Below are 25,070 nucleotides of genomic sequence, written 5' to 3'. Positions count from 1 at the left end.
ATTTCCAGTAAGAATAATATAAGAGCAAATTTATTAAACTCTTATCTAAGGTGAATGTGATATATTGTAATAACTTGTTGTTAAAAACTTAATATAAATAGTTTTTCAACCAAAACTGTGTATTGCATGCCCACTCAATCTGATGAGCTTTGGTTTTGAGTGATAGGCCTCTCAGTTGTAGCATGCAGCATACAGAATATGCAGTCAAAATGTTATATTCTTCTTCTGGAAACATGTAGAGTCAGTAAAGAAAGATTTGTTCAAAATTATCATCATTATGATTTAAGTCATTCAATTAAAAAACATTACTTTATCTGATACATATAGAAGGTTAGTTATTTTAAATTCCACATGCAAACTTCCTTACCATAATTTAATGTCAACCCTTTAACATGTTTTTATTTTAGGGACAGTAAGCTTACCCAGTTACTAAGAGAAGCTATGAGTAGCTTGACCTGTAGAGCAGCCATGGTTGCTCATGTCTCTAAATCTCCAGAACAATATGCTGAAACTTTGTCCACAATTCAACTGGCCAGTAGAATTCACAGAATGAGGAGAAAGAAGCTCAAGGTAATGTTATCTGTTTATTTTATTACTCAGTTTTAAGTATTTCAAAATGGTAAATTGAAATTTCCCTACCACTGTAAAAGAATAATCATTGTATTTTTTTTTTACCTTCCTTATTAGTGAAACTGCACTTCTGATGTCTTTTCTTCACCTTGCTTCTTTCATAACAGTATTTTATTTACTAAGCTACTTATTGCTTTCAGCAAAAGAGTACTTACTGAGTTCACAATGTAGAATAACAAAATTAACTAGTTTCCAACTTAAAGTTACAAAAGTATCAATGGTTTCTTGATAGATTAGGGATTATTTTTAAATTATCTGTGGAAAGTTTTTTCTTCGTACCATTTGTAATGCCAGTGCATAACTTAGAATTTTGCTGACTTTCTTTACTGTGACTTTACTCTTTACTCTTCATTATTAGATATTATGAAATACATGGCCTAAGCTAATTCTTTTTAAATTTTGTGAACTAAAAGTTCATCAAATTTTTTACACACAGGTCTATGTCAGTTTATCCTAATGTTTCTCAGGGACCAGATTTCATTCGTATGCTAAACTAAAATATATGCCTTAGCTTTTATAGCAGGAACTAATACAGCTTTCATTTTACCATCACTTATTACAATTGTGTTAAGAGTTCCCCTTTAAGGAAAAGATGTAGCCAAATATATTCCTGAAATTTTACATATTATAGCAGTATAGAATTATATGAACTGTAACAGTGGATCGTTTCTTAGTTTTGAAAATTATCATTAACTCCTAATCAAACCAAGCTACCTATGTAGATTAGAAGTAAAAAAATAACTTAGTAATGAATATTAGTGACATAACATACAGTCCTTTACTCCCACTAATAACCTAAGATGGTGAGCTGTAAGCTCAATAAAACTAGTTTGTTGTAGTGGGAATACTGTGAATCAAAGGTTAGACATTCACTCTAATTCACATTTTTTTCACTGAATCTGTTGATTTTTAAATTTGGTACCCATACTGTTAGTAATAATATATCACAAATATTGGCCAGCTTAAGAGATTGAGGAGAGTCTTAAATGTATATTCTAAGGTAATAATGCAAAATCGTTTTTATGATATAAAAAAATTAAAAACGATTTATGTATATATTAAATATTTGAGGCAACTCCAACACAAAAGAAAATGCAAGTTACTCATAAAACACACAAAAAATAGTTTGCTTCCTGAATTATCACTGATTCCCTGTCTGTTGGGTTACCTTTCAACATCTTTTCTTCCCTCTTACAAATCTTGGTTCTTTTCTCTTTCACTGTAATTGTAATTCATTTCAATTTTCCTTTCAGATTAATTGGTAGTCACTGAGTAATTAGTTTTCCATTTGGTTTTATTCAGTTTTCATTTATTTGTACATTTATTTGGCCCTTGTTACTTTTTTCATATTACCTGTTATTGTAAATAAAATGTTTGTTTTATAATGCATGTTAGCCTAGTCTCTCTCACTTTGTAGTGATTAGAATTTCTTTTCACCATCAAATTTCTGAGCCATATTGTATTGAATGCTTAAGTGAGAACACCACAGATATAGAACCTGCATTCAATTATACTGTCTTTTATTAAAATCTTTGAAATTTTTGATAAATTGTAATTAAGTTTTTGCCATGAAAAAGTTTCCCACTAGCTTACTTTATTCTAATTCTGTATTCTATTGACTGTTTACTTTGTTTAATAATTATGTTATCATTCCAAGTATCAATAATATTTTGTTTAAAAGACCATTAGTAAGGATTCAATGACGATGAACAATCTACAAAGGTCTTTGCTTTATCAACTGAAGTGGAGTGATGAGATTTATTTGTGTACTGGCAGAGACCTTTAGAGCATTTACTGATGAATTAGCATATTTACTGTAACAGTACTACTTTAAATACAGAAATTATGGAATAACAGAAAAGAATTCTAATTGCAAATGTTGAAATCTGAGGGCCAACCTGTCTTAGGCTTAAAATTAGTTAAGCCTTTATTAAGTAAGGCCCATATTTGATAAAGAGATAAATTAACACCAATACTTGTTTAAATTTTTTTGCTTTAATTTAGTTGGGGTTAAACATTAACGTACTTAATACTATAAATAAATAAACTTGTAACATTATTCTATAATTTATGTTAGACCTTCTAAATACATTTAAGCTTTTAATATTCTATTGTATAAAATGTCTCTATTAAAGTATATTCACATCTGTCTTGTTTACATCCATTGAAGTGAATTGCATGTACATGCATGTTTATATACTGGAGTGTGTCCACATTTTCAGGACATACAAAAACTGAGCATTATTTAAGTAGGTACTATGTTTTATACAGAAATATAACATTTTGCCCTTCATTCAAGTAACTGAATGCTTATTTTAATATAGTATCAAGGTGCCAGCTCCAGTGAAAGTTCTAGTGATGACAGAGGAACGTGTCATCCCTTCATAAAAGGGCATACAGTGAATGAAGATGTAATGAAGTCCAGTAGTGATCCAGACTGCACTTCAAGTAGTGAACAGTCCTGTGACACAGTGATATTTATTGGTGAACGAAGCCAAGGATTACAGAATAAGAATATAAAATCACACTCTTCATCTCCTCCTTCACATAAGAAAATGGACAAACCTGTTAACACCTCAATAGATGTCACAAAGATTCCTCAAGCTACTTCAATTTCTCAAGGATCTAGAAAATGCAGTGCTTCATCTACAGGTCTAAATAATGATCAGGACACTTTAACACAACAGTGGTACAAACAAAATTCTCTACAGACTTCCACACAAATACAACCATTAGCAAAACTTGTTAGCAATAATTCAGACCTGAATAGTGGCTATCATCAAATGCCTTCCAAACATTGTTCACTAAGTATGACACCACACAGTGGATTTCAAGTGTCATTCTTAAAACTAATGAAAAATCCTGTCAGTGAAGACCTTGACCACAGTGCCCTGAAAGCTCAGTGTTCTTCTCCCAAAGATCTTAGTTTGTACTGCCCTGAACAAATCTCATATTCAAACCAGCAAACTGTACTACAGTTGCCACGAAAATTGCCAGTGAAATATAAAATTAATATATCCAAAAAAGAAAGAACTAATTTGTGCTCTTTTAGTGGATATACCCCTAACAAGCAGAATGCCTACCGAGATTCTATTGTTGAAAGTGATGAGTTGTGGATTGATGGTCCTCGATTTCTAAAACCAAAAATTGAGAGTAAAAGCTTTCGTTCTTTTCGCAAAGAACAGTGGATAGATGGACCAGGGGTTTATGGTTTTGCTGATGACTTCAAAAAAAATATGATTAAGAAATGGGTTGAAGACCATTCTCGTCATGTTCAACATGTCAACGAAATGAATTGTGAAGTGTGGGTTGACTTTCCTTCTGAGGAGAGCAGTGAACTTAATAAGTGTTTCAATGACTACAAAAAGGGGTATAATCTAGTGGAAGATAACCAAAACTGTGATCACAAAGACCACAATCAATGCTTTTCAGCTTTCAAATGGATGAACGAGAGTAGATTAAGCATAGCTGATGAAATTAATTCAGCTAAGAGAGAAGAGAAAAATCCAACAGATGTGGATAATCAAATAGATAAGCCATTAGAAAAAACGACTGAATATTCCGTTCCTGTCCATCATGACTCATTTAATGACAATAAAAGGGAAGAAAATGGGTGTTCAGGGTATCGGAATTTTCGTGATTCTCGACTGTCAGATGATGGTAACTTCCAGCTTGTTTCCGAACCTGAAACATTAAACACTCGAGGTATAGAAGAAAATTTATCACTGGAAATGTTGAATAAAACAAGTGACATAGTGAAGGAGCACAAAGTTTGTGAGATTACTGAAAAAGGTGAAAGTTTAGATAAGAAAGATCAAGGAAAGGCTGTTCAAGTACAAGACTCTTGTCTTCAGGTTAATGAAGAAGATATACTAGACTATATTCTTTGTGATTCATCAGTTTCAGAAACTCTCACTTTAGAAATGGACCAAGAAAGTTTAGATGGTAATCAACATCCACTCAGTATTTTAAGTAAAGAAGACCTTAACTTGCCTTCTTCCTTCACAGACTCACAGTCTGTTAGTGTTGACTTGGACAATATTAGCATTTTTGACAGAGGGGAAGAGGAACTGAGTCATCCTGTAGGAAATATGATGTGGTGTCATCTTCAACAAAATATCTTCCAATGTGAGCTTGAAAAACAAAGGAAGAAGACAGAAAATCTACCTTTTTCAGTGCATAGTGACATTCTCACAGATAAACTGAAAAGGCTAGCCTATCTTCAAGATATTTCTCTTTGCTTATGCAGTGAAAAGAATGTACCTTCAGATTCATACAGTTTACCAGATCATGTCATTCAGTCAAGCTTTTCTAACAAGTTGTGTAACAAGAAGAAAGTTTCTAAAAGTGACCTACAAAATGCTGATATTATCAGCACTTTGAGTGAACCTGCAGATCTTCACTTCTTTAAACTAAACATGAAACCTATGAATGTATTGAAACTAGAAGCTTCTTATACAAAGCGTTTTGAAACTTCAAAAAAGTGGAGACCAACACAAGTTGTCATGCCTATGATACATTCTCTTAGGGAAAAATCTGCTTCACTGACAGACTTGGAAATGATAGATTTGCAGAAAATGAGCAAATCACAAGAACAAATGTCAAAATTACAATTTCTCCATGCATTTCCAAAACAAAGTTTGACATGCAAACAACGAGAACTCCAGCCAAATGTTATCAGAAATCTAAGTCATCCTGATGGCTCCTCGAATTCAGAATTAAATAACCGTGCTTCCTTATATGAAAGTTTTTCATTAAAAATTCCAGGACAACAGTACATCAGCTCATCCAAACCAATAATTGAAGAATTCAAGAAAGAACCATCATGTTTAATGGATAAAAATAAAGATGTTATTTTCACAAACAAGCTACCTCAAAATATATCCAAAGATTTGAAACAGGCAAGTGACAAGACTGAATTAGATTTTCAAAATCAGCATACGAATCATCAAGAAGAGTGTACTGATACATATTTTTCAAACACCAGCAGTGTCCTTGAATTTGCAAAAAAGCATCACATAAATTCAAAATGCTTACTAAAATCAGAAAAACATATAAAGGATGCCCCTCAATCAGCTTCTTCTTTGGTCCACATTGAAGAATCAAAATGTTCAGGTACTAGTATGAAGACTGAATTATTACATCTTCATGAAGAATACAAAAACTCTATTTCTTTCCAACCACCTTACAAACCAAAGACTAATCTTCAGTCACCATATGCGAAAATTACAAAGGCTCGCCCAAACAAACATGCAAGTAGTGGTTGTGGAAGTGACAGTAGCATTCAGAGTACTGAATACTCCAAGAATATACCTGTAAGTAAGAAATTGCAATTTTGTGGAACAAGCAGTGGTTATGAGAGTATGATGAGGGACAGTGAAGGGACACTTGTGTCCAGCCAGGAATCAGCTGAAGAAGGAGACACATCTGAAAAACAAGTCAGAAGTGAATCAAAAACTAGAGCTCAAGGTAGTTTCCAATAATAGCAGTTAAAACTCCATACAAATAATTTGTCATTTCTGAATTAAAGAGAAAGTTATATTAACTTCTGTTTTCACAAATACATTTCTTTTTATTACCTTCCTTTGAAAGACATATAGGCCTGAAAATGCAAATAGAAATTTTTATTACATGCTTTTCTTTAAGTTTCTAATATGATCACTAGGAAATGTGAATAAAGGGTATTATTGTTTCATTTCATAGACATTTTTTGTTGTTAACCATTTTGAACTAAGTTCATAATGTGAACTTATGTTATGAAAATATTTATGAAATGAATTATCATATCACACTTTTGAACTAAAAATGTAATACATAAGTTTTAAATGGTTGTGTTGGCAGTATTGGCAAACACCCAAGGTTAATTTTACAATATGAACAAGTAACAGCAAATATTGTAACCCTCTAAGTTCGTGATAGGTATGTTGGTAAATGTTAGTGAAACATTATTGTGACAAAATTTAGTTTATAAAAGATATGAACTTTTTAGATAAAGGTGCTGTTCTCCCAATCCAATCAAAGTTTATGATATGCAAGTATAGAAATGTAAATTAAAGGTTTTTTTTTCATACTTCAGACTAAGGTCATTGTCTAAAGGTTTCAATAAATTATTCATATATACTTGAAAGGAGTTTAGTCTTAACTAATAATAAGTAATTTTGTGAAGTTCAGTGAAAGATATATTACTATGTACCTATGGTGTGTAGGTTTGAAAGTGTTAGTTTATGTTTACATGATGTAGTTTTGGAAATATTGGAGAGTTTTGATAAAATAAGTTCATTAAAGGTAAAAGTGTGTGTATTTGTGGAAGGTACTACTGCCATATGTTTCATCCTAGTCTCAGATGTAAATATTTTGGAGAATATTAGTAGTTTTTAAGGATTTGACAAATATTCAACCAGATCTAATAGGAATTTTGGGATGATCATATAGCATTTCCATCAAAAGATTATTTCACAGGAGTATGCAGATACAATACTACTTGCACCTGAGTTGCACTTAAGTTGCACTCAATAATACCTTGCATTCATGGCTATGATGAGAGGTTTATGAAGCTAATTTTTGAAATCCAGTAGATTTTCTTACTTTGAATTATTTTTAACATTCTGTTGAAATGTTTAATCTCAGGTGGATAGTTCTGTTTCACAAAACAAATAGCATTACTTTAATGAACTGAGGAGTGAATAACTTTGTTAATTATTAGTACAGCTGAATTGCCTCAAACAAATGTGGTCAAAGTTCAATAAGAGTAAAATTATAATTTCAAAAAATTATTTTGTAGCTATTTTATTTTTGTAACATATTTTCATTTGATATGGTTATTTGGCAACAGTGTTGTTGTTTTTTAGCTTTTTTATAATGTTCCTACCACAGTTTATTGTACATTTTCTGGTATTTGAATTAATACTTATGTGCAGCGTTTCTTTTGAAATTAGATCATATGATGTTCCTTTTTTCATCTGAAGTATTTATTATCTTAAAACTGTAAAGATTTTCTATGTTTTTAAGCTACATATATTTAAGCAAAGCATACATAATGCATTTTAAATCTAAGGACAACAAGAGGCTCATTGAATCATGTAAGCTGTCTCTTTCACTAAGCTGAATTAAAAAATAAACCACAAAAACCCAAAGCTGTAGCCAGCCCTTATCATTCATATATTTATTAAGGCTTCCATTAAAACTCCCTTAAATTTACTGCATCCAATACACATGAAAGCAACACATTTCAAAAGGCCAAGCACCCTGTTAGAAAAGTGAACTGTTGTAACAAAAGATAAGCCTGGCATGGCCTGGTGGTTAAGGCATTTGCTTCATAATCTGAGGGCCACAGGTTTGAATCTCCATCATATCAAACATGCTCATTCTCTTAGTCAGAGGTTATAATTTTATGGTCAATTCCACTATTCATTGTTTAAAGAATAGCCCAAGAGTTGGTGATAATGACTAACTGACTCCCCTCTAGTCTTACATTGCTAAATTGGGAGAGCTCTTGTGCAACCTTGTACAAAATTTGAAAAACAAAAGATGACTCCTACTCTGCCATGATTTATATTTATGTCCCCTAATTCTTGTGAATAACTCAATGTTTATAACTGTTTAATTTATTGCATTTCTGTGGCTTTTACAATAAACACAAGTTGTTTTTGAAAACATTTATCAAATTATTTGAATTGTAACCAGTACTGAAAAGAAATTTGTATTTGTAATGATACTGTGATATCTCATGGACAGCTAACAAATTGGAAGAATTAGGACTGTTAATAACTGGAAGTCATCAAATTTTTGGACTTCGGTGTATATTTTCAGACAAGTTGCGATAATCATGTCAAAGAGAAAGAGACTAAATACATATTTATACTCAGAACAAATGTTTAATGATAATCTTCCCAATTAATAATACAAATAAACAATACATTGTTTAGTACAATATACTTAATAATAATAAACTGTAGGAAGAATGATTAAATGTGTTATTGTGTGACTAACTAGGACTGAAGAAAACTAATAAATAACTGTTTTCAGTTTGTGTAATTTCTCCTTGTGAGTTAAACTGAGTGAGATAAAGCACAAGCAAATGTTACCTGGAAACATAGCACCAATTAAATCAAATGTCATATTACCTTCATGTATATAGATAGTGTGTGAAATCCAATATCTTAATTGCATTTTGCTGTGAACCTTAAAACATTTTAAATCTGAAGTCATTGAGTCAACACCACAATCTAATTCTATTCACTCTTACCATGAACCATTGTTACTAAAAACATGTTAATAAATGCAATAACAATACTTTAAATCTTGTTTGCTTCAAGCAGGAATGAGAGCAATAACACCATTAAACTTGAATGATGCTCTCAGAGTCTTAACTTAATGTAACATTGAAAATAAAGGAAATACAGCAGAAACTAAAGTTTTCTACTAGATACATAGAACTGAGAATTATGTAAGCAATTAAACATAGTGTGGAAAACTGTAAAAATACTATATACATTCTTTCTAATTCTATGTAAAATCTGGTTTTCAATGTAAATCTAAATCTGTTTACATCTTCATAAAATCTGCTTTCTCAAGATATAATGCTAACTTAAATGTGTCCATGAACTCAAAACTTCTTGATATGTGAAAATAGTTGTTGGTCCTCATTAGAACAGCCAACTTATGAACAATGAAATACAAAGGTGAACCCATTCACAATTATTACCCAATTCACTAGCAATGAAAAATGAGGTCCATATGATTAATTTTGGCCTCAGCTTAGGTTTCAGTAAATCAAATCAGGAAAATCAAAGTTAGTTACTTGCTTAAATGCCTCTGTGTTCAACCAAGGAAATCTAAAAAAAAAATTGAAGCATTCACTTTTGAACTAAATGTATGGAAGTCATAGTTCATCCCCATATTACAATATTCATGCCTTTCTTCAATACACACCAGTTTTCTTTGCTTTGGAAATATTATACTGTGATGATTAATCACACTTTTTTTAAACAAAAAGAGCAAAATGCTAGTTTTATTATTTCTGCTACTTTCTAATTGATCTAATTTTGCATTGTTCAGGGGACCAGCATGGCCAGATGATTAGGGTGCTCAACTTGCAGTATGCGGGTCACAGGTTCAAATCCCCATTACACCAAACATACACTTTCAGCTGTAGGGGCATTGTAATGTTTCTGTCAATTCTACTATTCATTGGTAAGACTAATCCAGGAGTTGGTGGTGGGTGGTGATGACTGGTTGCCTTACCTCTAGCTTTACACTGCTAAATTAGAGATAGTTAGTGCAGATAGCCCTCATGTAGCTTGTGCAAAATTAAAAACAAACAAACATACATTTTTCAAATAGATTTATAATTTGATCTCCAACTTTTTAAATATTTAAAACATCTATTAGTTACTCTAAACTTGTATTAGTATATAAAGAGATGCAAAAATAGAATGTAGGCTAAGTTTATAAGAAACAGTTTTCTTTCTCAGTATGCTGTTTTTGTCACAAGATTTTAACCAACTTATAAAAATCATTACAGTGTCTTCTTAATCACTACCATGTTTTATATCTTCACTGATATTTAATTAAACCTTAGCTAAAAGAATTAATCAGTAAACTATCAAATTCAACCCAAACAGAAAGATATTTTTTAAATTCCTTGAAAATATTAATTAATTAGTTATTCTGTTTGCAGGCTCTAGTCATCGTAGTCAATCAGCCCATGTTTGTTCGACCTCAAAGAAAAAGACTTCACAATCTTTAATGTCTCAGCTGATTACAAAACAACCTCTGGCATCAGGTACAGTGTCACAATACCATAGTAATGGACTATGGAAGCTTGAAGAAGAGATGTGCTGCAGTGGACTTTTATGCTGTGGTGTTGGCTTTCGCCATATTGCTACTGATATTACACATGTTTAGTGCTTTCATCACCTGCTAAATTTTTATTATAAAAAATGTATTACTACTATGAGGAACTGGGTGTCTGTATAATGTACTGTACAAATACAACTGCAAAGCTGTGCTATAAGAAACTTAATGAAAATCTACTAAAATAGACTTAAAATCACATGCTTTGGACTCATTAATCTCTTACAGAGACCCAAAAAGTGGAATTGTGAAGATTCTGAAACTGAAACATGACTTCCTTGTTGAAGAGCCATATAATGCTAAAGTAAGGCTTATGGTGGATCGTTCATGAAGCAGTTTTGAATGTGAGTAAACACACTACATTGTAGGTATAGGCATTCTTAAAATTGCTGCATGGTCTTACTTCATTGACTCCTAGCTTTAATCTATAAATCATATGGTAAACTTTTTTCATCTTTTACTCTCTCACAAGAAAAGTAAATTAATTATTGATCTTCTCTTTAATGAGAGCACGACTGAATTGTTGTTGTCTGTCAAACTTTAATGAACTAAAGTCAATAGAAAAGGGTTGTCCAAAACGTTTGTGGTACAACCTAAAAAGAAAAAGACTGATTCAACTATGGATTACTTTTAAACATATTATCATCCTGGGCCTATACACGTGTGTCCTTCTGAAAGAACTCTTTTTCTTAATCCTCAATACATGACTGTATAGTATGTAAAAAATTGTCATTGCTCAGAAATCTCTGACATTTCAAAAAAATTAAAAAAAGACTAGGAACTAAGTCTGAATTGAAGGGGGGGATAATTCAGTAATTCGAAACCATCATTTTTGTTTGTATTGAAAGCAACACGTGGTTGTAAGTTGAGATGTTATCTTGATGGAAGAACACATCTTTTTTGTGTAATTCTCTACTCTGTTTGATTTCTTGATGAAAATTGTTGATTAAAGATGTATAATAATATCCTGTAATAATTTAAACCCTTTCCAAACAATCAACTAATACAATGCCTTTAGTATCCCAAACAGTTGATTCTATGGCCTTCCCAGCAGATGGTTTTGTAACTTGAACTTGTTTGGGGTGGTGAAGTTGGGTGTTTCTTTTGCAAACTTCACATTTGTATCTGTGGATGAAAGTCATGAGCTCACATTTCACCCAAAGTATTGAAATCTTTGGAACAATTGACCTTAAACAATGCAGATCCATTTCTTGCTTAAGTGACAATATTTTTTGGAACACACTTGCACCAACTTTATTCATGCCAAACTGTCATTCAAAATGCTTGCTACAGATTTGCACTTTCCAAGCTGTCTTCCTAATGGTAGTTCTTCTATCATATATATATATATATAGTTCTATTATGAACTTTATCTACAATTTCTGCTGTGGTTGATGTTAAGATCTGACCTCAGATTGTCTCCACATGATTGTTTACCAAGCTGAAACCCAGAACCTTATTTTTTCAATGCTGAATATGATGAACCACGCTTTCCTTGTGGATTTTTTGCAGTCATTTTTTTTAACCAAATATTTTATCATGACACAAAATTTGATCTTGTCCATCATGATTAACACTTGTCACTTCTTTCTTTCAAACATCTACAACACACAAAATAACCTTGTTAAGTTACATGTAATGCATTTACTCATGAAAAGGTTCAATTTAATATTTATCAGAAAAAATCATATATTCCAGGTTTATTTTTTCAAGTCAGACCACAAACTTTATGGACAACCATTGTAAATACATGTTTTGAACAATAATATTTTATTGTTAGAGTTTAGAATTCACATTTGAAAATTAGTATTAAATGAAATATTTGGATAGGCTATATTGTAAAGCTTATATAATTGATAATTCACATAAGATTAATGTATATTTAATATTAGTGTGTGGTTTTTAGGAATTATTCAACTGTTTAGAATTATGTACTTTATATAATAATTATGTTTAATGTTCTCAACAGTGTTATTTGGAAATCTATTTTGTTCAAAACATTGTTTCAAACTGTGTGATGAAAATATTAATACATAATAGTGGCTTTATAAGTGTAATAAATCAATATCATAATTAAACTTATTTTAAACAAATCTGGAATAAAATGTTTGTTAAAATAAAAACAATTGATGTATTTCTGTTATATGCATGACACTTAAATTTTTTAATGTTATTTAAATTGTTAATATTCCACTGTGAATTTTGTGCTGTTATGTTGATATTAAGGTAGTTAAAAAGTTTACCAACATATTCAGAATTACTGAGGATGGCAAGTATTATCTACACACCTTTAATAACATACAGACTTTTAACTCAAAGCACAATTTATCAAACATCATTTTTCAGAATAAAAAACTAGTAGGAAATCTGTAACTTTTAATAATAACTTTGAAAGTTGGTTTCTAAGTATAATTAAGCAATAAATGTTTGCATTATTGACATTCTATAGTTATAATTTAATTAGATAGAGAACTATTGCTCTGTTTGTTAAGACTGAGAGTATTTGTGTATGTGAATATCATTTTAAGTGATTCAGCAAAGTATATTAATCTTAATCAATATCTTACTGATACAAACTGCAGAAACTGAATTAGAGAAATATTTATTGAAACTAAAGAATGATAATTAACTAATTAGATACAGTATCCAGAAATCAGATCGCTGGAAAGTTATTTGCAGATTTTATGGACCTTGTGTATAAAGTGCATAAAAGAGAATATTCATCAGTATCTGTAGTTTCTATTAAACTTTTCTATTAAACTTATGATTAGGCAATAGCAAGTTTGTAGTTAATTTTTTCAAGGACTAAACCAATAATGAATACACTTTGAAGGTTTAGAATATTTTAGTAAAGTTCAAAATTTATAGTTTTATAGTGAAGCTTGTGGTGGTAGTTTTTGCTTTAATTGCATGCTTATTGCTAATACTTATTTTGAAGAAATTTTGCAACTACATTTTGAACTAATTTTTAACAATTAATTCAAATAATATTCATGATTTATTTTATTATTTTTTCATTGAAGAAATGTTTTAATGAAACTTTATTTCCAGTCTTTATTTTATTTTCTCACACTTACATATTTTTACAATGAATTCTAAAGTTCATGTTCCCACTTTGGGTGTTTTTCCTGTAACACTAAATCCACAGGTGAAGGAGAACTGTTGTTGGATTTCTCTGCTATTATTCATTGTGAGATTCATCATCATATGGATCGACCTTCTTCTCCTGAACTTGCCCCACTAACTTGCCTGAACACTGAACCTGTTTAGGCTGATAAAAATTTGGTAATCTTTTACACCACATGATTTTGCTGTATTTTTTCCTACTCTTCCTGCAGAATCAGCTAGGCCAAATATGGCATTTTTTGACACGTTTTGTCCCATTCCCCATTTTTATGTAATTAATTGTTACCTCTACATTTGCTCATTTGTCATTTTGGCTCTCACTTTATACCCCTGGTTTTAATGTAGTGGTGATTTTCTGGATCAAGCTGTGGTCTTGTTCCGAGTAGGTTTGCTGCCTTTTTCTTTTCAGGAATTCTGTATTTTTCTTTACTAATATGTTTTTGATCATATTTCTGAGACTTTAGAATTTAGTGTGTCATCTTTGTGTAAAAACTCAACTATTTTATCTTTGCACAACTGGAATCGCAACATGCTGCTATTTTTACCCATCCTTCAAGGGTTTCTTATATCATCATTTTACTCAACTTTAATGAACATGTTGCCAACACTACCAGGGACTAACCAGAGGGTTCTGGTCTAGTTGGAGTTTGACCATATTATATTGTAACCATTTGATGATCTTTTACTACTGTTCTGTGGGTTCTTTGGGTTTTATCAGGTTTCTCAATGGCAAAGAGGAATGTCATGATTCACTCTTTGGTTTATCCTCCACAGAGTGGTTTCTCTGTTTTGCAAGCTGCCCTTCAGACTTACTTTGGTCCTGTGTGGGTTTTCAGGTAGTCAGAGTATTCATTCATCAGTTTTATGCTCTCAGGTTGTGCTTTCCTTTTACTTTGGTCGACTAGTTACTGTTTGCTTGCTTCAAACAGAAGTCTGCTTGTTACCCTTATCAGTTGCTCCTGGAGATGCCTGTAATGGCTTATTAATCAAGATGGAGAAGTCCTTACGGTGATCTACTTAATATTTTGTCATTTAGGCATTTTCTTTTTCTACAAGCATCTCAATCAGACTCACCCTTCTCTTCTTCAACTTGGTTTGATGTGTTTTCAATTCAGTTACTACTTACAAAGTTCTGTATCTTTAGGGGATGATATCCCCTTAGATCAGACACATATGCAAGCTTTTCACAATAAGGGGAATTTTTCAGGGATCCTTTGTTTGCTCTTATTACCCTTCCTCCAAGGTTAATCACTGTTGTTGGCTAGATATGACTCACATGTCAATGGATGCCCTGCTTCCTCCTCCTTCTCAACTGGTTTTTGACATTTTGTAGATGCATCCCTTTGGGGATGGGGGCATCAATTGATCAACAGGAAAATTCAGGGTTTTTAGTCTGTGGTCAAGAGGTCTTGTCTTATTCCCTTCCTGGAGCTTCATGTTTTTGTTCATTCTCTCCATCTAACCAAAACTCATCTGGTAATGATGTATTTCAACTTTTCTTCAGTGGTTGCTTATCTCACTCACCAATTCTCCATCCCTCTGTAATTATACATTGGATTTTTTTTTGGGGCCCACATATTCTATATTCCTATCATTGCATGCCATGTTCTGGGTGCTACTGCTCTTGTCAAATATTGGATTCCTCTCCAGACAACATTTATCTGATAGAATGATTTCTAGATCCTTTTGATTTCCAGTGGCTTTGACTTCAGTTTGGTGCTCCTCACAATGGGGCTTTTGCTACATTTGTTACTCACAATTTACCATGGTTTTGGTTTCTGGTTTCTCATCTTGTTCTGGCTGTCACTTTAGCTAGTCAGGGCTGGGCCTACACATTTGTGTATCCTCTACAGATTTCATTCATTCTTGACATTTCATGTTCACTCCTTCTAACAGATCATTTCTGGCCTTATCTATTGCATTTTCTGCAGCTTTTCCAACTCCTGCATTACATTTTACTTTGTTTCCATCCCTTCTTCACCAGTGTTTCAACCAGGTTTTCTTGTTTCCTTTCTTCATGCACAGTTTTCTTCTGGTCATTGGAGAGGTGATCTGGCCATAATTGGTAGTTTTATTTAGTCCTGAGCTATTTTTATGGAGAAAAGTAAATGTGGCAGCTTTCAAATATAGAGAGGTGATAGTGATAACCTGATTGAAAGAATAGATTTAGATGCATTTTTAAGGATGATTAAAGTTATGGATACCATATTCACTAGGGGCAATATTTTAAAGCATTTGATTGTGAATTGTTTTTTTGGAAATGGAACAAACAAGGAAAAGGATGTTACTTTCAGATAAACTGGATCAACTGATTTCCAAATAAGTATCAAATAGGTCTGCTTAAGAATAGGAAAATTGAGGAGGACATTTTTGAAGTAATATGAATGTGAAAATTGAGTGTTAAGCAGTGGAAGATATGATAAAACTGAACTGCTAATCTAAGTTTTGTAATCACATTTATCAAATTTGTCAGGCAAAGAAACAGTCAACTTACTTTAATTCAATGTATCAACACATTTTTCAAGACCACTAATTTCTTAATATCCACTACCTTGGCCTGCTTGTCTTTTTATCTTTTTTTGCAGTTCTTTCAATGATTTTAAATTAACTGTGATTAATACCTTCTCAGGTTAGATCTCCCATGTTCTTAATTGGGACAGACGTCTTATCTGTATCATCATATTTAGATTCAAAGACAGAAAGTGTCATGATCTATCCTTATTTTAGTTATTATTATTCAACTTTACCAAGTTTCTAAAGCAATTAAGTTTTGAGTTTAATCAGAATTGTTTGTCTAGGTTACAATGGATTTTTGTAGTAGAAAATAACAATATGTTCTCTTGGTGTTGATATAAGAAATTACTATTGCATATAATGGATTGATTTTAGTAGTCAGTCATTTAAAAATATAGTTAGATACAATTCTGTTATTAAACAGGTCACAAGACCTAATCCACACTTACATATTAGATGTAAGTAAATTATGGCCTTAAAAAGATAACTGTCTGGTGTACACTTCATTTATAGATAGCAAGATTCTGTCTATAAAAGGAACTAATTACTGTTATCCAATTAGATCTAACATGTTTGTGATGCCTTGTAGTAGCTTAGTTTGTGTGCTTCAATTAAATGTACAAGTATACTTTGACCATAAACTTGGTCTTAATATATACCATTCAGTTAAACCAAAAAATTAGATCATGAGTAAATCTTTGTCCTTCAAGTACATCTACCAAGTTTTTAAGGGTACAAAATTACCTGATAAATGGTCAGTCTTAAATTAACTTTAATTTATATTTCCTGATTTATTTTTATTATTGTCACCTTTACTAATTTTAGTGGTGAAGAGTCTTAAGTACATTTCACAACATTGTTTCATAAATATTTTTTATTGCAGGGCTTCTTTTGGACAAAATGGCTGAAGATAACCCTTATGTTATTAAAGCCCTGCAAAAGAATTTCATATCCCAAAGAAGAAAGCTATTGCTTACAAGTCTTACTATTATGGTAACATGTTTCACTATACATCAGTAACGACAACAATCCCATTCTTTCAGTATCTAATGTATTACATATGTTAATTAATGCTTGCAATAACTAATTGTTACCTTGTTTGAAAACAGTAAGAACAATATTTTTTTGTACCTGCATTTTTCCTGCAAATAATTCAAAGTATGTTAATCATGAAGTACAAGTTTAGAAAAGATTTTATAGTTTACATTTATATATTTGAATATTTCAGTATTGTTTATGTTTATATCCTGATAATTATGGAAAACTTCCTCTCTTTACATAATTACACTCATTGTAGCCATCTATTCATTATCAGCATTGTTTTATCTCCTAAATGTCTCTACATGGGTTGGTCACAATTTGTGATAACATTGGTAATGATACAAATGTGAATGGTAACATCGGTAATGATACAAATGTGAATGGTAACGTCGGTAATGATACAAATGTGAATGGTAACTAATTGTTACCTTGTTTGAAAACAGTAAGAACAATATTTTTTTGTACCTGCATTTTTCCTGCAAATAATTCAAAGTATGTTAATCATGAAGTACAAGTTTAGAAAAGATTTTATAGTTTACATTTATATATTTGAATATTTCAGTATTGTTTATGTTTATATCCTGATAATTATGGAAAACTTCCTCTCTTTACATAATTACACTCATTGTAGCCATCTATTCATTATCAGCATTGTTTTATCTCCTAAATGTCTCTACATGGGTTGGTCACAATTTGTGATAACATTGGTAATGATACAAATGTGAATGGTAACATCGGTAATGATACAAATGTGAATGGTAACGTCGGTAATGATACAAATGTGAATGGTAACGTCGGTAATGATACAAATGTGAATGGTAACATCGGTAATGATACAAATGTGAATGCTAACATCGGTAAAGATACAAATGTGAATGGTAACATCGGTAATGATACAAATGTGAATGCTAACATCGGTAAAGATACAAATGTGAATGCTAACATCGGTAAAGATACAAATGTGAATGCTAACGTCGGTAAAGATACAAATGTGAATGCTAACGTCGGTAAAGACACAAATGTGAATGCTAACGTCGGTAAAGATACACATGTGAATGTTAACATCGGTAAAGATACAAATGTGAATGCTAACATTGGTAATGATACAAATGTGAATGCTAACATTGGTAATGATACAAATGTGAATGCTAACATCGGTAAAGATACAAATGTGAATGCTTATGTCGGTAAAGACACAAATGTGAATGCTAACATTGATAATGATAACATTGGTAATGATACAAATGTGAATGCTAACATTGGTAAAGATACAAATGTGAATGCTAACATTGGTAATGATACAAATGTGAATGCTAACATTGGTAATGATACAAATGTGAATGCTAACATCGGTAAAGATACACATGTGAATGTTAACATCGGTAAAGATACAAATGTGAATGCTAACATTGGTAAAGATACAAATGTGAATGCTAACATTGGTAATGATACAAATGTGAATGCTAACATCGGTAAAGATACAAATGTGAATGCTAACGTCGGTAAAGACACAAATGTGAATGCTAACATTGATAATGATAACATTGGTAATGATAGAAATGTGAATGATAACATTGATAATGATACAAATGTGAATGATAACATTGATAATGATACAAATGTGAATGCTCTCTGGCTGTACATTGGAGCTCTTCTTTCCATTACCATTAGTGTTCTAAGTGGTGTTTTTTTCACCCTGCAGCTCTGTGGTGGAACTCTAGATTTCAGAACTGGAAAGCTGGGTTTGAATTTGTAAAATACCACAAAATATTCTCTATACTTTAAGCTGTGGATGTATTATAAAAGTGATAGTCAATCTCTTTGTTGGATGATGGGTGGTAGGGTACTGTTGACTGGTTGCCTTTCCTCTGGTCAGTAGTTCAAAATTAGTGATGGTAACAGACAACATTGGTAATTTTCCGTAAATAGAAATACAAAAATTACTCAGCAGCTCAATGGTCCAACGTACGTGGTTAATGTTGTTATTTTCCTATCTGCATACACAAAACATATCAACTATGTGTACTGAATATACCTTCAAAGGAGTCATTTGAACAATGCAAAGGCACTGAAATCCATAGAAGATGTATGTGAATAGTATAACATGAATTTCCATTTGTATTTACATAATAAGAGAAGATTTGGCTTCAGAATTTCATCTGGATGAATTCATACTATAATGGTGTCAGCATATTTGTCTGACAGTGTGAACAGCTCACCTTAGGTCTACGGATGTAAATTTTCTTCATCAAATGTTTCATTTTTAAGGTTGTAACACCAGCAAGGTAGTGATAAATTACCTGGACTTTTGCACATCCTGAAGTAAGCACATGTAGTACTCCATCCAACATGACAGTACATCTCCTTTTGTCATGTACAAATACTGCTTAAATTACAGCTTTGAAAGTTTGTTTTGTGTTTGTATATGTGCTTTGGGAAATGCTTTTGAACACAGCTTTTGTGTTACTTTTGTAGACTTTAATCTCTAAGTTATCTTGTTTATAGTTCCGAAGAAGGTTCATACTTTAAGTGTAAAGGGCTGATGTGTTCTTGGGTTATTTCCAGTGACAACCAATTTAACTTCTTTTTTTTTCAGTACATCCAATGTGTAACTGGTTGTCAATTCTAATCATGGAGTAACCTGTTAGAAACACAAAATCCAGTCTTCTACCAATACATTTCAAGAATATAAATGTCCATTCCTTCAAAACAGTAAAATTACATGATTCTGCATACTACTATAACCATCGGAGGAATCATAATAGAGAGGTGAATTATTCTTGTTCTTGTTCAAGTCTGTAACTATATTGCAAAAAAAAAAAACTAAGGCTTTTAACTTTGGTAGTCACAGACCACAGCAATAGCAGAGGCAGGATGATAGGATTTTGAACATCCTTCTGTACTATTTGCTACTGCAGATTACCAACTTGATTGTTATGAATAATAACAATATTTCTAATATTGGAAAACATGTATTTTATTGAGTTTAACAGTGGAGTGATAGATTCAATAGCCTGTGCAATGAATTTATTAGAAGCCAATACTGATAAAAAAGTACATGATTCAAGCTATAATATCACTAATTAGTGAATAATCAGTAGTTTTTGTTATGGCTGTAGAGATGAGTTTTTGCAGTGCCTTTATATTCCTATGCATCATATCTTTCAAACAAGTACCTTTTCTAGCTGTAAAAAATTAGTTTTGTAAGGTTATCATTTGTAAGGAGTGTTCATATTTATTGTATAATTGCAAACTTTGTAATGTATTTGTATATGAGCATTATCATCTATTTTGTATGCTTTTTTTTAAAACAGTTTTACTCCCATTAATCTAACAAAAATGTTTGGAAAGACAATTTCCTTGAAAGTAAAACACCACATAAGATACTGTAAATATATATATATATAGAAAATTAATATAAATTTTTCATAAATAACATGATTGGTTGTCTGAAAATTTATATTTAGTAGAATAAGATGGCAATGTATTGCAAAACCTAATACACTGGCTGGCCACTTTATTAGCAACTATGTATCTGTCCATACTTGAGCTGTAAATATAAATTAGGTTGATCACATGATGCATCAGGTTATTCCTGCTACATCATAAGTGAGTGGGATATGCACATTTGTACTCAGTCTAACAGATTTGAGAAGGGAGAGACAAAGATACTGGAACATTCAAAGAGATATACTAGTGTGAGAATGTTTAGCAGTTGCCACAACTGCCAAGACAGTTGTATTGCCTTTAATTTCAAGACATCTGTCATTTGATTTTATGAGTAATGGAAAAAGTTGTGGGAGGATTACTGCTGCAAATGCATGATGATAGCACAAGAGAAATAGTCATACAGGAAAGTAAAGTCCAACCATCATAAAATAATATATCAACTGATAGACATTAAGTACTGAGAAGTTCACATCTATCTGGCTATGTCACTCTACAAATTGCATACAGGACTTATGACTGAATTGGCAAAACCTCTCCAAGCAGCTTCCAGCATCTTGAAGATCCTATGCCACTCACATCATGACTGTTATTTAGACAGATGGTGGCCCACCTGTTATTAGGTACAGTTCTCAAAAGAATGGTTAGGTATTGTATTATTATGATCGTAAAATATGTTTGAGTTACTAACAATTGAGCAATTATATTTCACTTCAAACATTTCTTTACTAGGAGTTGTGACATTCAAGTAGCTTGTATTTTCGTCTATATTATCATTATCTGTTGTTTTAAGATCATAAAGTTACTAAATTAACTTACTTTAAAGTTAAGCAATTTGGTGAAACACTTATTTTTGATATTCACTGTGAATTTCATAACATCAATTAATCCAATAATTACTCCATATAGGACAAGTTCTTACTAAAATATTAATGTTAGAGAGAAATTAGTATCACGGTTACACATTTAAACACATTTTGATAAAAGTTGAGAAAAAAACGGCCTTTATGCTCCATACATATTTTATACCCATACATATTTTATACGCCACAAAGGAGAAACGTTGGTTTAAGTAAAAGTATATTCTTTTACATTTATCTGGAGCATAAAGGTAGTTTTTAACTTTTATCAAAATGTGTAAACCCCTCCAATATACACTACAAATTTTGAAAGACAAACATTTTAAACATACTTGTAAAAATGCTTAGTAAGTAACAAATGTTAAAATTACTAGTGATAAAGAAAGAATAGTCATTGCTCTAGCATCTCTAAGATTGAGACTGAATCAAAATACTCATCTTGACATTGTCACTCACGAAACTTACAAAGTTGCAAGTTAGCTTAGGTACCAATAGTCATTGATTGTATCTTACTTGTGCACCCACTTTCTTTTACACTAAGTTATAATAATCTGAAAATAGAATAATTCGAAAATATTAACATGTATCATTACTCCACATGAAAGCCTGTTTTAAAAATGAGAAATGGTAGTTTTTGTATTTCATCACTTCTATTCAGTTGATCAGGATTTTATTAATCAAAAGAGATGGCGCTATTGCAGACTACTGTTTTCACTGTTGATGGTCACCACTTCATTAACGTTATTGTTCCCTTGAAAGGACAGACCAAGAAATTAATATGGTTTCGAAAAGATAGTCATTTTTGAAAATCAACAAATACTTAATATTGTTTCACAAAGAAGAATGTACAATTGTATGTATTGTTTCTTAAATTATTGAAATTTATGTTTATCTTGTGATGCAAGACTACATAGAGAATTTGATTTGTTTTGAATTTCGCGCAAAGCTACACAAGGGCTATCTGCGCTAGCCGTCCCCAATTTAGCAGTGTAAGACTAGAGAGAAGGCAGCTAGTCATCACCACTCCCCGCCAACTCTTGGGCTACTCTTCAACGAATCGTGGAATTAGTCATCACATTATAACGCTCCCACGGCTGAAAGAACGAGCATGGTTGGTATGATGGGGATTCGAACCCGCTACCCGCAGATTACGAGTCAGGTGCCTTAACTACCTGGCCATGCCGGGCCACTACATAAGAGAACATTGCTCCAAATTATAATTTTTCCTGCATATATATGTATATAATTAATAATAATAATAAATCTGCAGATAAGGAAAGGACAGAAAATAACATACCTAGTAAAGTTCAGAATAAATAACCATGTTACATACGACCCATAGATAGATTTTTAGATGTTAAAAGAAACGTCGAGAAACGTATCTTAGCATTTGTTTTCCAACGAAGTCGTGCGTAGAATAATTTTTGAAAACTGAGGGTTGCTGTAAAGCCTATAGTATGTACTGATACAGTTCACACAAATATAATAAAAAACATTCCAAATTTTATATATACGAGGAGAGATCAACACACACGTAACCTAGCTATCCTTAGTCGCATAGAAAGTTTTACTGCTTCAAAAAAGTATTGAAATAGGAAGGTCAAACTGCAGACTGAGTTACTCAATGTTTTAAAAATGATGTCCTAATTTGGCAAATCATGTGGAATTATATTAGACTGAGCGAAAGTATGCAGCAAGTGAGCCGGCTTTATAAGCACAACGAGCTTCAGTTTTTTTTTTTCTCGGCGAATGCTGTTAAATAGTAATTATTAACATTTAAATATTTAAAAGCGTTGTTTTAAACGAGTAATTTTTACGGCCGCCATTCTGTTTCGTCACGATTCGTACTGTCAAGCACTACCGTAAATAATGAGAATTTACATATTAAACAAAAATGTTTCATAAAGTATAGACTTATAAGACCACAAAAGTACATGAACTGAGACCAGTTCATACACGCAATTTAAAAGAATAATGTAATTAACCGTTTACCACTCATCAAATGTTACCGGGAAAGTTGGTGTCGTATTTAAATAGTGGTTTTAAAACAAAATCCCAATATGTTTCGATGATCGCTAACCCACTGGGATTTTTCTCGTTGCCTTGGTGACTAAATTCACCCTTGATATGACCAAATGAATTATTTATGCTGGAGTAACATGATGCTGATTTTAAACGTTTAAGAGCTTACACTGACTCACTACAAGTATTAAATAACAATCCAGTTCTGAATATGTCACTCAACTTATTATTTTAACGAGTTTTCGAAATTACATTTTTTTTTACCAAGCTTCTACGATGTAAAAATTATAGAGGACAAATTACACTCGTTTACTTTCAGTTCCCAAAGCGATATTTCGAGAAGTAAATATCCTCTTGAATTCTTGCATTCACGAGTTGTATAATGATTTTTCTAAGGTTTTAATTTCTAATCTTATTGGAAAATGGAATTTTATGTAACTGAAAGGAAATTGGCTGAAATCTCTCCAGGGACAAATATTTAAATGTCGGATAGTTAAAAACTATAATTATGTTAAAACAATATTTTACTACATTATTATCTCATACTTCTATACATAATATTAAGATAAAATATTTCGCAGAAGATGTATAGGAACATTCTGATGCCATCTTCGGATTATCAGTTTTAATCTCTCTTCATTCAATATACTTTAGAAAATTATTCTATCTCTATGCAGTGTCGTGGTGGAACAGCTGTAACTATAGGGCTTACAACTTTAAAATAGGGGATTCAGTTCCTCGCGGTGGATACAGCAATTAGCCAATTGTGGTTTTACTCAAAAATAAGCACATATACAGTTCTCTTTAGGTCTTGCACAATTTAAAAATATTAAATTGGGTTAAATTGTTAAATACAAAGGTAGTGTTTAATTCCATTCGAAGACTTACGTGTGGGTGTGGTTTTGTATAGCAAAGCTACATCGGGTTATCTGCTGAGTCTACCGAGGGGAATCGAACCGCTAATTTTAGGTTTGTAAATCCATAGATTTACCGCTGTACCAGCGGGGGACGTGTTTTTTGGGATAAAAATCATATTCTAATGCTAAAAAGATTCCAAATTGGAATTCTTTTCTTGGAAAACTAATGAATTCCGTTTTGTTTACATTATTAAAGCTGTTTGTTCAAAGTAACCTTCAGTAGTTTTGATTATGAGTTAATAATCGCGGGAAAAAAAATCCCAATGCAGCGATTTATGAAACATTTGTAAATTTTTTCTTCTTTTATATATCTTATGTAAATAGAATGAACAGAATCGTGTAATAAAAGAATGCTTCGTTGGTTATTCTTGCATGTAATTATTGGTTTTAAATTTAAGTGTGTTGTATTTCTGATGCAAAACTAATATCTCTCATTCACAACAAAAAGTCGCATCTAGGAAACGTCGCACACAAAGGAAAAATTATATGGGTGACTTATATTACGAGAACACACAAAAGATATATCAAAATATATTTGATATTGTTATGCATTGCAATTACACACGCTTTCTGACGTAGTAGTAAAAACAGTGATATTTTCAGGTAAAATCGATTCATCGACAAGTATCGGATAGGGAAACTCTCGAATAAGATGTGT

General features: G+C 31.8%; 1 protein-coding gene across 4 annotated transcripts in view; it reads left to right on the top strand.

Moving 5' to 3' along the window:
- LOC143222996 (uncharacterized) overlaps nucleotides 1–24,763 on the top strand; it is a 191,411-nt gene extending 166,648 nt beyond the window's left edge. For 2 of the 4 annotated variants that reach the window (XR_013012606.1, XR_013012608.1), the window contains 4 exons: nucleotides 408–570; nucleotides 2,955–6,099; nucleotides 10,310–10,829; nucleotides 17,009–17,578. Coding sequence is in view for 1 of the 4 variants with exons in the window: in XM_076450332.1 (XP_076306447.1) it covers nucleotides 408–570; nucleotides 2,955–6,099; nucleotides 10,310–10,536 (3,535 nt within the window). In the remaining 3 variants the exon portion in view is untranslated. Of the gene's footprint in view, nucleotides 1–407; nucleotides 571–2,954; nucleotides 6,100–10,309; nucleotides 12,338–17,008; nucleotides 17,579–19,762 lie in introns of those variants that run through there. The other 2 variants (XR_013012607.1, XM_076450332.1) reach the window with 2 other exon arrangements.
- Nucleotides 24,764–25,070: the final 307 nt, after the last annotated feature.

This window comes from Tachypleus tridentatus, chromosome 8, assembly GCF_004210375.1.
Source record: "Tachypleus tridentatus isolate NWPU-2018 chromosome 8, ASM421037v1, whole genome shotgun sequence".
NCBI lineage: Eukaryota > Metazoa > Arthropoda > Merostomata > Xiphosura > Limulidae > Tachypleus > Tachypleus tridentatus.
The sequence above is the reverse complement of the archived record's forward strand: the minus strand, read 5'-3'. Positions and strand labels throughout refer to the sequence as shown.